We start from the raw sequence: 16,483 nt of genomic DNA, 5'->3' as shown, positions 1-16,483 counted from the left end.
AAAACCCACTGCAGGGTGCAGCTCATTAATTGGCTCTGGGTACCTAGGGTTCTTGATGAACCTACAAGCCTTATATATCCCCACAACCAGAAGAGTCCAGCCCACATAACGGTATATTGCTTTAAAAAATCTGACATTGCAGGAAAAAGTTACAGAGTAAAACGTAGAGAAACATTGCTGTTTTTTTCACCTCAATTTCAATATTTTTTTTTACCAGTTATTTTCTGTAGGAAACCCTTGTAGGATCTACGCAAATTAACCCTTGCTGAATTCAGAATGTTGTCTACTTTTCAGAAATGTTTAGATTTCTGGGATCCAGCATTGGTTTCACACCCATTTCTGTCACTGCCTGGAAGGAGGCTGAAAGCACAAAAAATCTTAAAAATGGGGTATGTCCCAGTAAAATGCCAAAAATGTGTTGGAAAAATTGTGTTTTATGATTCAAATCTGCCTGTTCCTGAAAGCTGGGAAGCTGGTGATTTTAGCATCGCAAACCCTTTGTTGATGCCGTTTTCAGGGAAAAAACCACAAGCCTTCATCTGTAGCCCCTTTTTCCCATTTTTCTTTGGAAAGGAACAAAATTTTCACTGTATTTTGGCTAATTTCTTGGCCTCCTTCAGGGGAAACCGCAAAGTCTGGGTACCTCTAGAATCCCTAGGATGTTGGAAAAAAAGGACGCAAATTTGGCTTGGCTAGCTTATGTGGACAGAATGTTATGAGGTCCTAAGCGCGAACTGCCCCAAATAGCCAAAAAAAGGTCTGGCAGCGAATGGGTTAAACAGTCTATCGAAAATGCATTGGTGGAAAAACATGCTTTTTGGCCCCCATTTTTTCCTTGCATCCGCATAACTGATTGCCACAAACCTTTGCATCAATCACAACATCAACCAATGTAGAAGGAATAGGTCTGCAATGTTTCATGGAGATTCATCAAGCTGTGACAAAGTTATAATCAATCAAAAATCCTAGAAATTCCTATCTCTGGGAATCCCAACTATAACTATAGTGTAGCCACAACCACTCTGTAACATATTATGTATGTAAATATGCATTATATACTGAACACTTTATGCGCTGCCTGCACTAAACTAGGACACATGCTTTTTATGTTGAAGGATTACTACAGTGCATTTTAAACAGTACTGGGCCTTGTGAATCACTGGATGATATACTACCATACCCATAGTGGGTTGTTTTTTGGGTTAGTAGATCCTTGGATAATTTTGTCCCACTGTGACATTATTTTTGTTCTTGATTTTGACCCAGATTCCATTCTGGCTATGTGGGTCAGTTATGTCCAAGTTAGCAATTCAGTCATTGATCAATCGGCACCACTAGGGCAGTCTGTTGAAGGGAGTTCCTTTTCATTAAGCTGTCCCCACACAGGCAATAGTCACCGATGCTTCTCTTCAAGGATGTGGCGCTCACATCCTGTTCAAGGGACATGGTCAGTAAAGGAGAAATCCTCTGCCACCAACCTGCTGTAACTAAGGGCAGTCCATATGGATCTATAGTTGTTCCTTCCACCTTTCAAGACAAACTTTCTACCTACTCAGAGGAGCACACAAAAACAATCTATTATTTGAATAAGCTTAGGGTGACTAACTCCAGACCACTGTCTCTAGAAGCACAAACGATCTAAAGATGCTGATAGCAAGAGTTTTGTGCATCAGGGTGGTTAATCTCTCGGGGATGCAAAACGCGAAGGCAGATTCATATAGTTAATCATTTTATGAAAACCACTAGTGGGTTCTCAACAAAGAAGCGCCACAAAGTGTTTTCAACTAATAGAGCTATACGCAAGTGTACATGTTTGTAGCACAGGAAATAGGAAATGTCCACACTTCGCCTTTAGGTACTACTAACCAGGTTGAGTGGGAATGACATATTTGATAAACTGGTCAAGGTAGTTTCTGTTTGAAATTTCCCCCGTTCCAATATTCCAGAATGTGCTGATCAAACTGTATTACTGAAAAGCCAAAATAATCTTTATAGACCCAAAATGGGTGCTTCAGTAGTAGTTAATGGACCACCTATATCTAGCCAACCACTTATGACGCTTCCATGCAGATTAGATCTCCTGTGCAAGTTCTAAGGTCTGCTTCTTCAGCCCTGCACATCTCTAGATACTGGCATGCTTCCTCCCCCTACCTTGGCTAAGGAGCATTTTTTGCAATGGTGGTGAGAAGGCCAGCAGCGATCCTTCTTTGGCAGTCAAGACAAACGTCTGGACAGAGGTTCATCAGCCGGAGTGACCCCCCCTCAGAGCCACTTCTCCAGTTTAATAAAGCCTTTACAGATGTCCTACGTGGGATCTGGTCCCAGCCCCGCACAGGGCCTTCTGTGAACAGGACAATTGCCCACCGCCATCTTCCCACCCCACAGAACCCCAACTTCCTCACACAGCACCCTATCCCAGAGATCTTGGTAGTCCAAGCCTCTACCTCCCACATAAATCCTGATGCATTCCCTAATGCACCACCGGAAAGAGATTCCAATTGGTTGGACACCCTAGGGAAGAAGGTGTTTTCTTCCACCAGCCTGGCGCTGCACTCTGTGAACAACGCATGCCTTTTGGGCTGCTACTCCCATGCTCTGTGGGTTAGGGTTGCACAGGTGTTGCCAATGGTTCTGGAGGAGGCGTGGCCCGTACTCACCCCAAGCTGTTGCTTGATGGAGGGATGCAGTTGAGTTCGCTATCAGATGTGGACTGAATATCACTGACTCTCTAGGCAGAGCTGTGTCATCAACAGTGTCCTTAAGGCGCCATGCCTGGCTCAGAACAGCTTTCCCTTCCCCAACTGAATCTGACAGTAGTGACAGATGCATTTCTCCTGGTATGGGTGGCCATCTGGGAGAGGTGAAGCTGAGAGGCCTCTGGTCTCAGCACAGTCCGACCGTCACATCAACCTTCTTGAGTGCCGGGTAATCCGGCTGGCATTAAAAGCCTTTCTACCCTCCATCAAAGACAGGCTAGCACGGGTGCTCACATGCAACACCACCGCTATGTGGCACTGCAACAAACAGAGTAGGGTGGGGTCATGGATCATTTGTCAAGAGACTCTGCATCTCTGAACATGATTGGAATGTCAGGGCATATACCTGGTGGTACACCTGTCAGGCTCTCTGAACACCAGGATTTACAAACTCAGCAGAAGATGCCTAGCGGATCACAATGGGCCTCTCCATCCGGAGGTGGCGCAAGGTCTGTTTCAGCAGTGAGAAGAGCCTTGGGTAGATCTTTTCGCCGCTGACAACAATGAGCAGTGTCAGCAGTTTTGCGCTCTGTGGTTTCCAAGGTGACTCTTGCTTGGAGATGTTTTTAATTTCAAGGGGAGCTCAAGCCTCCTGTATGCCTTTCTGCCCTCATCGCTCCTGCCCAGAGTTCTCAAAAAGATCAGGAGCGACCAACTCAAGTCATCCTTTAAGCTCCGGACTGGGCTCAGAGAGATTGGTATATCGAGCTGTTGAGCATGGCTACAGGTCTTCTGACCAGGCTGCCCCCTTCGGGAGGTTCTTCTGTCGTAGCAGCAGGGGAGGGATCTCCACCCAAACCTGTCCACGCTCTGCCTTCTTGCGTTGGGATTGAGAGGCGACAGTTGACAGCTTTCAACCTTCTGCCTGAAGGCTGCAGTGTTATTGTGGCAGCCAGGCATCCCTCCACCAAAACGGTATATGCTTGCCATTGAGGCAAGTTTGTTGCGTGGTGTGCAGACAGGTTGACCCCCTTTCTGCTTCTCTTTCTCAGTTTCTTCTGTTTATTCTTTCCCTTGCCCAGCAGGGCTCTCCTCTGGGCACCCCTGAAAGGGCTTCCTTTCTGCTATGTCTGCTTTTCTGGGATTGCTTGACCAGCGATCCCTCTTCAAATCCCCTATCGTACGTAGTTTTCTGAAAGGTTTGCAACATATGTTTCCTGCTTATCCCTTTATCATGCCTCAGTGGGACCTTAATCTAGCCCTGAAGTTCCTAATGTGTGCTCCCTTTGAGCCAATTCACAACTGTCCTCTCTGGCTCTTTACCTTCAAGACGGTCTTCCTGGTGGCAATAATATCTGCGTGAGGTGCATGCTTTGTCATCAAATCCTTTGTACCTAAACATCTACCCAGGCAAGCTGGTTCTGCAAGCTTCCTTTCTACACAAAGTTGTTGCTTCCTTTCATGTAGGCCAGTCCATCACTATGCATATTTTTTTCACTCCATCAAATCCCTCTAAAGAAGAGGAGCAACTCCACCGTCTGGACACAAGAGTTCCAGATGAATGACTAACTCTTTGTTAGATATGTTGGAGGGAAGAAGGGAAAGGCTGTGCAGAAGCAGTTTATCAATGGATCTTGCTTTGCATTAAAATCTGTTACGCGTTGGCCAAGTAGCAACCCCTGGAGGATTTGCATGCTTATTCCTCCAGAGCCAAAGCTGCGACCACTGCGATAGTTCTGATCCTGGACATCTGCCAGACAGCAGTGTGGGCATCCCTACACGTTTACAAAGCACTACTTCCTGGACAGTCAGGTCTGTAGGGTATGCATTTTGATCCAGCAAGACTTTTTGGTTTAAAGTTGTTTTGCAGACCCCCCTCCGGGGTTGTATTGCTTGGGTATCTGTTCTGTGGTAATTAACTGCGGCTAGATGTCTGTCAGATGAACAAGTTAGTTACTTTCAGTAACGCATTATCTGGTAGAGACTCTATCTAGCTGGATATTCCTCACCGACCCACACATACCCCCTGCTCTGCCAACACATTTCTAGGGACGGGGCTTTCCCCTTTCAAGGCCCTAATTATCCACATCAGTAGTCTGTACTTCATGGGTCCACTCTCCTGGTGTAGAAAGTCGCAAAAATAAACAGACATCAGTGCACTGGGCTGGCAATTATATAGGCACCATGCACATCACGTCCGATGTGGACGACGCTACATGGAGCTCATCAACAACAAATACCGGTGCACAGGGGTACTGCTCACTAAAAATGTCCAAATCCAGTCTGACACCTGGGGATAATTCTAAGGTAAGGAATGTGCAGCTAGATAGTCTCCACCAGATAAGGCTTTACCGAAGATAAGTAACTTTTTCTTCCCTAGGAACACAGTGCCCTTACACCCGAACATTATACGCTTTCAAGTGGAAGAGGTTCTCCATCTCAGGTATCCAAAACAACTACAGCCCTTTTATATGTCAGGAAGAAGTGATAATTCAGTACCACCTTCTAGCTGGGTATGGGATTACATTTTCATCACGAAAGATGGACCTTGGGCAATCACTGCCTATAGAAAATCTCCTTCACAAAACTCTCTCTTCAGAAGGCATGTAAAAAATAAGACTTGTTGGAAGGTACTAGGAAAGTATTTCCTCCCACCTGATCCCCGTCTCCTCTATGGGAATTAAAAGTTTCTTTTTCACGATAATGTGTCCACACTTTGAGCCAATGCACAAGCCTCATGACACAATTAACCTTTTGTTAGCCTTTACATGTACTTGCAAAGTGAGCGAGATTCAGGAACTGCGTTCCCAGGAAGCTTGCACCCTGTTCCGTATGAACAGGGTGGTGATGAGAAATCATCGAAGCTTTCTCCCTAAGGTGGTCTGAGATTCACATGGTAATCTTACAGTTTCCATACCCACTTTATTTCCTAACCCTTCAACTCTAGCGGATAGAGCTATTTATATGTTAGATGTGAAGAGGGTTTTAAAACTCTAACCTGATACGACAAAGGATATAAGTCTGACTTTCCTGTAACAAAGCAATCCATTCCAAGATGGGTTGTATCTTGCAGTTTACTGTCTTAGCAATTGACAAACTCCCTCTGGGTAGCCCTAAGGTACACTCCCATAGGAATAATTGGAGCACAGTAACTCCAGATTGCCCTAGGACTCCCCAAAAAGTTGTTGCCTTCTGACAATGCAATAAACATGATCTCTTTTTCTCCAATCCCCAGAGAAGCAAGATGTGCATGAGTTCTTACTAGCGAACATGAACAATGGGGGCATCCTGGAGCTGATGATGAGGTATCTGAAGGTGATCAGTCAGAAGATCCTGGTTAAGTGGCCCCTAGGACTCGCAGAGGTGGTGCTAAGTATGTTCAACAGCTGGAGGAAGCACAGTAGCAACTTGCCCAACCCACTCTTGAGGGACTGCAGCAACCAGCACATCAGGGTAATGTATAGTATTTTTCAGGTTATCTGGAGACTTTGCCTAATCACAACTAACTCATAAAGCCATCAAGAAGTCCAGGTGGCATGGTAAAAACCACAAGGCTTACAGCTGAGTAGTGTGTAAATGTTTTCAGCAGCCTGTGATCTCATTCGGAGCATTGTTCGTGGTTAAACATTTTAGTTCCGATTCACCACAAAGCTGCCTCTCCTAGTACAATAATTTTATTCCTAAGTTATGCTCCTGAACATCTAGGTGTAAGGCACAATTACTTATTAAAGGTAGTGTGCAGCTGGGGTTGGGAATATATTGTTCGGTGGCATGTGTAGCTGCAGATACACATGCTGTGCATAGTCCGCCGTCTGGTGTTGGGCTCGGAGTGTTACAAGTTGTTTTTCTTCGAAGAAGTCTTTTCGAGTCACGAGACCGAGGGACTCCTCCTACTTTGGTTCCATTGCGCATGGGCGTCGACTCCATCTTAGATTGTTTTTTTTCCGCCATCGGGTTCGGACGTGTTCCTTTTCGCTCCGTGTTTCGGGTCGGAAAGTTAGTCAGAATCTCGGAAAAATCCGTCGGTATTGTTTCGTTCGGTATCGGGTTAGATTAGACAGATCGACACCGAATCTTGAAGAAGCTCCGGTAGCCCTTCGGGGTAATTTCGATCACCCGTCGGGGCCTGGTCGGCCCGACCGCGTGCAACATCGAGACTGATGGAACGGACCCTGTTTCGATTCTGTCCTAAATGCCACAATAAATATCCTTACACGGACCAACATTTGGTCTGTAACTTGTGCCTGTCCCCCGAGCACAATGAGGATACGTGCGAGGCCTGTCGCGCGTTTCGGTCGAGAAAAACGCTCAGAGACCGAAGAGCCAGGAGGTTGCAGATGGCGTCCACGCCGACAGGAAAACAACGGTTCGAGGAGGAGGAAGGAGAAACATTCTCCATCCCCGAGTCAGACTCCGAAGAATTCGACATCGAAGAGCAACCAACCGTGAGTAAGACGTCGAAACAAAGATCACACGAAAAAACAGAGAAAGCCCAGGGTACGCCACTGCCAACAGGCCATGGCTTAACCCATAAAGTAGGTGACCGTCCATCGGCACCGAAAGAGGGCGAGCTGGTGCCAAGGTCGTCCGACTCGGGTCGAGACACAGGCACGCAGCAATCTCGGGACCGAGAGAGTGGTGCAGAAAAGGGTCGACACTGAGATAGCGGCACCGAAGTTGCTCGGCACAGAGACAACGGCACCGAAGAGGGTCGGCACCGAGAAGGCACGACACCGAAAAGAAGAAAGATCTTGTCGGAGCAGAAAAAATCCAAAGTCACGGTTTCGGTGCCAAAACACCCGGCAACCGAACCGAAAACCAGTTCCTACTCAGAGGAACAAGGACTGTCCTCCCAACTAAAAAAACACAGATTTGAGGAGGAATTACAAACAATAGAACCAGATCACACGCAAAAGCGGATCTTTATCCAAAAGGATACAGGGAATATCAGCACTCTTCCCCCAATCAAAAGAAAAAGAAAACTTGACTTCCAACAAGAAGACAAGCAGCAACAAGCAAAGGTGGTAAAGAAAGTAACTCCACCACCCTCTTCACCACCGTCAACCCATGCATCACCGGCACAAACTCCACCACATTCACCAGCTCATACCACCATGAGCCAAGATGATCCAGATGCATGGGACCTCTATGACGCTCCAGTATCGGACAATAGCCCTGAGTCGTACCCAACTAAGCCCTCACCACCTGAGGACAGTACAGCATATGCACAGGTGGTAGCCAGGGCAGCCGAATTTCATAATGTATCGCTACATTCGGAGCCTATTGAGGATGACTTCCTCTTTAACACCCTGTCCTCCACCCATAGCCATTATCAAAGCCTTCCCATGCTCCCGGGAATGCTAAGGCACACTAAACAGATTTTTAAGGAGCCAGTTAAAAGCAGAGCAATAACTCCAAGGGTGGAGAAAAAATACAAAGCACCGCCTACAGACCCTGCTTTTATTACATCACAACTGGTGCCAGATTCAGTAGTCGTAGGAGCAGCTCGTAAAAGAGCCAACTCGCATACATCAGGCGACGCACCACCTCCGGACAAGGAGAGCCGCAAGTTCGATGCAGCTGGGAAAAGGGTTGCAGCACAAGCTGCAAATCAGTGGCGCATCGCCAACTCCCAAGCACTCCTAGCGCGATACGACAGGGCTCATTGGGACGAGATGCAGCATCTCATCGAACACCTCCCCAAAGAGTTCCAAAAACGAGCGCAACAAGTGGTTGAAGAGGGACAAAATATCTCCAACTACCAAATACGTTCCTCTATGGATGCAGCGGATACTGCTGCAAGAACAATAAATACTGCAGTCACCATAAGGAGACACGCATGGCTGCGCACCTCTGGGTTCAAACCCGAGATTCAACAGGCTGTGCTTAATATGCCGTTTAATGAACAACAATTGTTTGGGCCGGAAGTGGACACAGCAATTGAAAAATTAAAAAAGGACACCGACACAGCCAAAGCCATGGGCGCACTCTACTCCCCGCAGGGCAGAGGCACATTTGGCACATTTCGTAAAACTACTTTTAGAGGAGGGTTTCGAGGTCAACCCACAGAAACCAGCACCTCACAAACAAGACCACCTACCTACCAGGGACAATATCAAAGGGGAGGTTTTCGGGGACAATACAGAGGGGGACAATTCCCAAGAAACCGGGGAAAATTTCAAGGTCCCAAAACCCCTCAAAATAAACAGTGACTCACAGGTCACACCACCCCTTCACACAACACCAGTGGGGGGAAGACTAAGCCAGTTCTACAAATCTTGGGAGGAAATAACAACAGACACTTGGGTCTTAGCAATTATCCAACATGGTTATTGCATAGAATTTATCCAATTCCCTCCAAACGTCCCACCGAAAACACACAATATGTCAAAACAGCATGTAGATCTTCTGGGACTAGAAGTTCAAGCATTACTGCAAAAGGACGCAATAGAATTAGTACCAGGTCCACAAAAGAACACAGGAGTTTACTCACTGTACTTTCTAATACCGAAAAAGGACAAAACACTAAGACCAATTTTAGATCTCAGAACACTAAACACCTACATCAAATCAGACCATTTTCACATGGTCACATTACAAGACGTAATCCCACTGCTCAAACAGCAAGACTACATGACAACATTAGATCTAAAAGATGCGTATTTCCATATACCGATCCATCCTTCGCACAGGAAATACCTGAGGTTCGTATTCAAGGGAATACATTACCAATTCAATGTGTTGCCATTCGGAATAACAACTGCGCCAAGAGTCTTTACAAAATGCCTAGCAGTAGTAGCTGCACATATCAGAAGGCAGCAAATACACGTGTTCCCTTATTTAGACGACTGGTTAATCAAAACCAACACGCTAACAAAGTGTTCACATCACACAAAGTATGCCATACAGACACTTCACAGGCTAGGTTTCTCCATCAACTATGCAAAGTCAAAACGTTTGCCGTGTCAAACACAACAATACTTAGGAGCGACAATCAACACAATAAAAGGGATAGCCACTCCAAGTCCACAAAGGGTTCAAACAATTCACAAGGTCTTACAAGCCATGTATCCAACACAAAAGATACAAGCAAAAATAGTATTAAAACTACTAGGCATGATGTCTTCATGCATAGCCATTGTCCCATACGCAAGGTTGTACATGCGGCCCTTACAACAGTGCCTAGCATCACAATGGTCACAGGCACAGGTTCAACTTCTAGATCTGGTGTTGATAGACCGCCAAACATACATCTCGCTTCTATGGTGGAACAGTACAAATTTAAACAAAGGGCGGCCTTTCCAAGACCCAGTGCCAACATACGTTATAACAACAGATGCTTCCATGACAGGGTGGGGAGCACACCTCAATCAACACAGCATCCAAGGACAATGGGACATTCATCAAAGAAAGTACCACATAAATCACTTAGAACTGTTAGCAGTATTTCTAGCGTTGAAAGCATTCCAACCCATGACAACCCACAAATACATTCTTGTCAAAACAGACAATATGACGACAATGTATTATTTAAACAAACCGGGGGGGACACACTCGACACAGTTGTGTCTCCTAACACAAAAAATATGGCATTGGGCAATTCGCAACCACATTCGCCTAATAGCACAATTTATTCCAGGGATCCAAAACCAGCTAGCAGACAATCTCTCTCGGGATCACCAACAAGTCCACGAATGGGAAATTCACCCTCAAATACTAAACAATTACTTTCAAATTTGGGGAACACCTCAAATAGATCTATTTGCAACAAAAGAAAACGCAAAATGCAAAAGCTTCGCATCCAGGTACCCACACCAGCACTCCCAAGGCAATGCTCTATGGATGAATTGGTCAGGGATATTTGCGTACGCTTTTCCCCCTCTCCCTCTCCTTCCATATCTAGTAAACAGATTGAGTCAAAACAAACTCAAACTCATACTAATAGCTCCAACATGGGCAAGACAACCTTGGTATACAACGCTACTAGACCTTTCAGTAGTACCTCATGTCAAACTACCCAACAGACCAGATCTGCTAACGCAAAACAAACAACAGATCAGGCATCCAAACCCAGCATCGCTGAATCTAGCAATTTGGCTCCTGAAATCCTAGAATTTGGACACTTAGACCTCACACAAGAATGTATGGAGGTCATAAAACAGGCTAGAAAACCTTCCACTAGACACTGCTATGCAAGTAAATGGAAAAGATTTGTTTATTACTGCCATAATAATCAAATTCAACCATTGCATGCATCTCCAAAAGATGTAGTAGGATATTTACTACTTTTGCAAAAACCTAATCTAGCTTTCTCTTCCATAAAGATACATCTCACCGCAATATCTGCTTACCTGCAGATTACCCATTCAATTTCCCTGTTTAGAATACCTGTCATTAAAGCGTTTATGGAAGGCCTAAAGAGAATTATACCACCAAGGACACCACCTGTTCCTTCATGGAACCTCAACATTGTCTTAACAAGGCTCATGGGTCCACCTTTCGAACCCATGCATTCATGTGAAATGCAATACTTAACGTGGAAAGTTGCATTTCTCATTGCCATCACATCTCTAAGAAGAGTAAGTGAAATACAGGCGTTTACCATACAAGAACCATTTATTCAAATACACAAGAATAAGGTCGTTCTAAGAACAAATCCAAAATTCTTACCAAAGGTTATCTCACCGTTTCACTTAAATCAAACAGTGGAATTACCAGTGTTCTTCCCACAGCCAGATTCAATAGCTGAAAGAGCACTACATACATTAGACATCAAAAGAGCACTAATGTACTACATTGATAGGACAAAAGAAATTACGAACATAAAGCAACTATTCGTTGCATTCCAAAAACCTCATACAGGAAATCCAATATCAAAACAAGGTATTGCCAGATGGATAGTTAAGTGTATTCAAACCTGCTATCTTAAAGCAAAAAGAGAACTGCCTATTACACCAAAGGCACACTCAACCAGAAAGAAAGGTCCTACTATGGCCTTTCTAGGAAATATTCCAATGAACGAAATATGTAAGGCAGCAACATGGTCTACGCCTCATACATTTACTAAACACTACTGTGTAGATGTGTTATCTGCACAACAAGCCACAGTAGGTCAAGCCGTACTAAGAACTTTATTTCAAACTACTTCCACTCCTACAGGCTGAACCACCGCTTTTGGGGAGATAACTGCTTACTAGTCTATGCACAGCATGTGTATCTGCAGCTACACATGCCACCGAATGGAAAATGTCACTTACCCAGTGTACATCTGTTCGTGGCATTAGTCGCTGCAGATTCACATGCGCCCACCCGCCTCCCCGGCAGCCTGTAGCCGTTTGGAAGTAATTCTTCAACATTTGTACATTTGTAAATATATTACTTTAACCTTCATTTTGTATATACTTATTCATTCCATTGCATGGGCACTATTACTAGCATACACAACTCCTACCTCACCCTCTGCGGGGAAAACAATCTAAGATGGAGTTGACGCCCATGCGCAATGGAACCAAAGTAGGAGGAGTCCCTCGGTCTCGTGACTCGAAAAGACTTCTTCGAAGAAAAACAACTTGTAACACTCCGAGCCCAACACCAGACGGCGGACTATGCACAGCATGTGAATCTGCAGCGACTAATGCCACGAACAGATGTACACTGGGTAAGTGACATTTTCCATACAAAATAAAATAAAAAAATATTTACCAATTGGCTCAAATGCATAAAATCACAGAAATATGCAATCTGTGGTATGCAACACACTCATAAATATAGCCACCAGCCATGTTTTGGTCTTGATGCACTGGCTTTTTAACCTGTGCCATTTTAAAATGGGTGTTTGAGTTTTGTGTTTTCTGCGTGGAGGTGATGTGTTATTGCGTGGCATACCATAGCTGGAGAATGTCCGTGTTTTTGCATGGTTGAGCCAGAGCCATAATTTCCATAGGGAAAGCATTTTTTGGTTTGCTAATAACTTTGGTGCCGTTTGACAAATCTTCACTAGACTTTCCCCCCCAAAAAGTCTCATCCACCTTGGTTCCTTCCTGGAAAGTTTCAGGGTGATCTGTCAAGTGGAGTGGTGAGAAAATGGGGGTCCCAAAACACATGTCCCCCATTAATTTCTCCATAGGAAAATTAGGCACAGCTACAGCCAAAATGGCTGAACGGAATTGCACCAAATTTGGGAGACAGTCAGTATTTTCAAGAAATTATGATTGAAAAAAAAAAAGATATTTAACACTACATAGGATCTGAGGAGCCAGCATACTTTAAGATTAAAATCTGATTGGCTGTTACCACATAAACCAGATGAGGCGGAACCCATTATAGGACTTGGGAACTGAGTTCTCTGTCCTGAAAAAAGTTTTAAAAAATATATAAGGGTGTAGGAGTACTGTGCCCCCCCCAGGCCTGGTGGTGTGGGTCCCAGAAGGTTTCCTCAGGGCAAAATCACCCTTTATTTAAAAAAATTCTCCCCTGGGTGAGAACAGTGCCGTCTCCTAAAAACTTGTGCCCTAAAGTAACTATGACTCATACGCTTGCCAAGCAATGCTAATTATCTCACATATTAGTTCACTCATGGTCTATTCCAACATCACTGACATCATTGATAACACTGCGTGGCAGGGGCATGAGTATGTTACATTAGAGTAGGAGTTACAGGTACTTGAGATAACTATAACTGGTTAATTGCAGTGGTTTTGTTTGTTTACATTCCAAATGACTTTATTCCTATAACTCTTTTGCCGTTGTTTTTGTCAGTGAATTTCTAAGGTTTTTTAAAATACCTAACAATAACTGTCACTTTAACCTTTGTTTTTTTCCAGCAAATACATGCATGTGTGTGTGTCTTAAATTCTAAGTATTTGATTCCTTTGGTTATTAGTTTTTAAATATTTCTAAATTTCAAATAAAATACTAATCATACAATGTTCTAATCTTATAATATGAAGAAATAATTTTCCCAGCTACTGTGTTTAACATCAGCACCTTTTCAAATGTTGTTTCTCTCAAACAACACCTCAGCCCTTCCATGGAGTTGATGTTTCAGGACACATCTGTAAGTGCTCAAACGTTTTGAAGTTGTCCCTGAGAATCTTCTAAAGTCACAGCTACAAGGAGACACAGAAGCTCTTCTATGGGGCAAATATTCAGATCAATGTTTGTTTACTGAAGCTTAAATGTAAGTTCTATAAATCAAAAAACATGTTTTTTGTATAGGTTAAGGTTCGTTAAAATGACTCCACAGGATTACTTGTGTTTTCCTCCCCATGGGCACATATGTTTTTCTGTTTATATGTTTTCTTGTGTTTTCGTTTTTTAAAACATTATTTTAAAAGAAAAATGCAACCTCATAAAAGCACATCATACATAAAACGCAATGGGGTAATCCAACACAATAAACAATTTAAACAAATACGTGGAAAAAGTAAAAATATATATTATATAGAAAACATGTTATATCTAATATCAAAAGTGCAAATGAATATATTTGGAGGAGGGATGGTTTAAAGTTGCTTAAACGGATGACGGGATTGGTTAAGCTCTAATGTAGTTTTCTATAGTGTCTCTCCTTAACGACTGCTAAGAAGAGTGACAGTTGTGTTGTTGGTGTGTGGAAATAGTAGAATGTAGTTTAATGTTAGTTAATTACAGCCTGGATGCCATGCCCTTGTTTTGAGTGACTTGGAATTTGCCACAGCCCTAAAATTTCTTGCACCTTTTTCTTCCAGGATATGATGGTGATGTGCCTTTCTTGTATGGAACTGCAACTGGACCAGTGGCTGCTTAATAAGGGAAAGAACTCCACAGGTAAGAGCGGCAGTGCCTTGCTTGATAAAAAATCTTCTGCTGAACGGTTAAGGGCACTGAGTGGGAGATGCACTTGTTATTTCTCTTTGCCTGAGTATAAGACACTTTTTTCATTGCTTTTGCCTCCTTTTACTGGGTGCTTTCTTGAGGCTGCCTTTCCATGGGGATATGGAGTTTCCTGCTGACCGGAGTATGGGGAATCAGAAATGATATTAATGAGAAGTCCATGCCTAAAAGCTGTAGAATGAGTTTTAACCAGGAAAATGCTTAAGTTACAGCAAGGTCCGTTGTTCCTACAAGACTTACAGTAATTACATTTCTATTTGCTACTGCTAACTGACAATTCCTTCTCTTTTGAATTCCCCCCTCCCCAGTCACCAGAGTGTATCTGGAAACTTTTTGTTCAATGGCATGTGTGACTGTAGACTCACATTCTCTGCATACTTCTGCCATCTAGTGTTGGGTCTCGAAGTGTGCGCAAGTTGTTTTTCCTCAAACAAGTCTTTCGAGTCAGGAGGTAAAAGTGACTCCTCCGCTTGGTGATAATGTGCATGGGCATCGACTTCATTGATTGTTTTCTCTCCGCCCTCGGGTTCGGATGTGTTCTTCGGTGATGTGGTTCGAAACAGTGTTTTCGGACTCCATTCGGTATATTTACGCCTCTTTTCCCCTAGGTATTGTTCTCAATCGCTTTTTCTAACTTTCCCTTCGAAAATAAAGAAAGCAGTCACTAGTTGAGTCAGTGCTCTCAATTCGTGGCCTTCAGGACTCCTTTTCTCATTTCGTCTGATTCAAACTATGATGAGCTGCAAATGGAATGGACTCCTTTTCGATTCTGTCCGAGCTGCCACATAAAGTATCCCCACGCCAACCTCCACCAGGTTTGTAACCTTTGTCCGTCTCCTGACCATGATGCGAAGAACTATGAGGCCTGTTGATCATTTTAAGTTGAAGAAAACGTTGCAGGATCACAGAGTGCATCGAAAGGAGATGCATCGTAAGGACCTCGAGGAGACCCCCTACTTCTTCGGGCTCCATGACCTTGAACAGGAGGAATAACTGCCTGAGGCCTCAGCAGCAGAAGAGGAGGCCCTTTCCATCCCAGACTCCGAAGTACAGTTCAGTATGCAGATCCAAGATATTCCTTCTGGACAATGCGCAGTGAGTACTGATGCCCCTGTCCAGCCTACTAAAAGACATTTGGTTTCCACAGAAATTACTGCTCCCATGCTACCTCTGCCTTCAGGCCATGGTAGGCACCGACATCTGCTAAGGATGCCCCACCCTTGGGCCCGCCACAGAAAGCCAAGCTGAAACCCACCTTTGCTGTTCAGAGCCGACCAGTCTCAGAACCTAACTGAATAGCTTCCTCATTGGCACTGAGAGCTTCTACTTCCACAACTTCAGCTCCGACCACCTCGGTGCCGAAACAGAGCCCATCTTCGGTACTGAAACATACCATCTCGGCACCAGAACTGATCTTAGAGGCTATGGCAGAGAGGATCGACCCAAAACAAAAGATAATTTGGCAAAAGCAGTGCAATCAGCGGCTACTCTAACAAAGCGCCAACTTACTTTTGAGGAGGCTATTGATTTACCTGCACCTTTTAAAAAAAAAAAAAAAAAAAAAAAAAAAAAAAAGGACATTGCCACTAGTCCTCTACATCCACGTCTGCCTGCTTTGCCACCACCTTCTCTACCTCTCTCACCACCACCACTTTCTTCACAGCGTCACTCATTTAGCGACATTGGTGATCTTACACTGCAGTGCTTCCCATAGTCTTACACAGGGGATCAAGGAGAGGGTGATTACCATACATCAGACAACCATAGATCCATGGTACCCTTAAGACATTGAGCCTCAAGGGGTATTGGCAAGATATGACAGAGCCCATTGAGATGAAATGGAGGAACTCCTAACATCTCCCCAAAGAATATAAGAAAAAAAGGCCAACCGATTGTTCAAGAAGGTAAATTAA

At 44.1% G+C, this 16,483-nt stretch overlaps 1 protein-coding gene across 6 annotated transcripts in view; it reads left to right on the top strand.

Annotated features, from left to right (window-relative positions):
• The window catches only part of CABIN1 (calcineurin binding protein 1), a 1,028,293-nt gene that overhangs the window by 180,582 nt on the left and 831,228 nt on the right, over nucleotides 1-16,483 (top strand). For all 6 annotated transcript variants that reach the window (XM_069215153.1, XM_069215155.1, XM_069215154.1 and 3 more), the window contains exons 12-13: nucleotides 5,932-6,149; nucleotides 14,426-14,504. In XM_069215153.1, coding sequence (XP_069071254.1) covers nucleotides 5,932-6,149; nucleotides 14,426-14,504 — 297 coding nt within the window. The remainder of the gene's footprint in view (nucleotides 1-5,931; nucleotides 6,150-14,425; nucleotides 14,505-16,483) is intronic.

This window comes from Pleurodeles waltl, chromosome 11 (assembly GCF_031143425.1).
Source record: "Pleurodeles waltl isolate 20211129_DDA chromosome 11, aPleWal1.hap1.20221129, whole genome shotgun sequence".
Lineage (NCBI taxonomy): Eukaryota > Metazoa > Chordata > Amphibia > Caudata > Salamandridae > Pleurodeles > Pleurodeles waltl.
The sequence above is the reverse complement of the archived record's forward strand: the minus strand, read 5'-3'. Positions and strand labels throughout refer to the sequence as shown.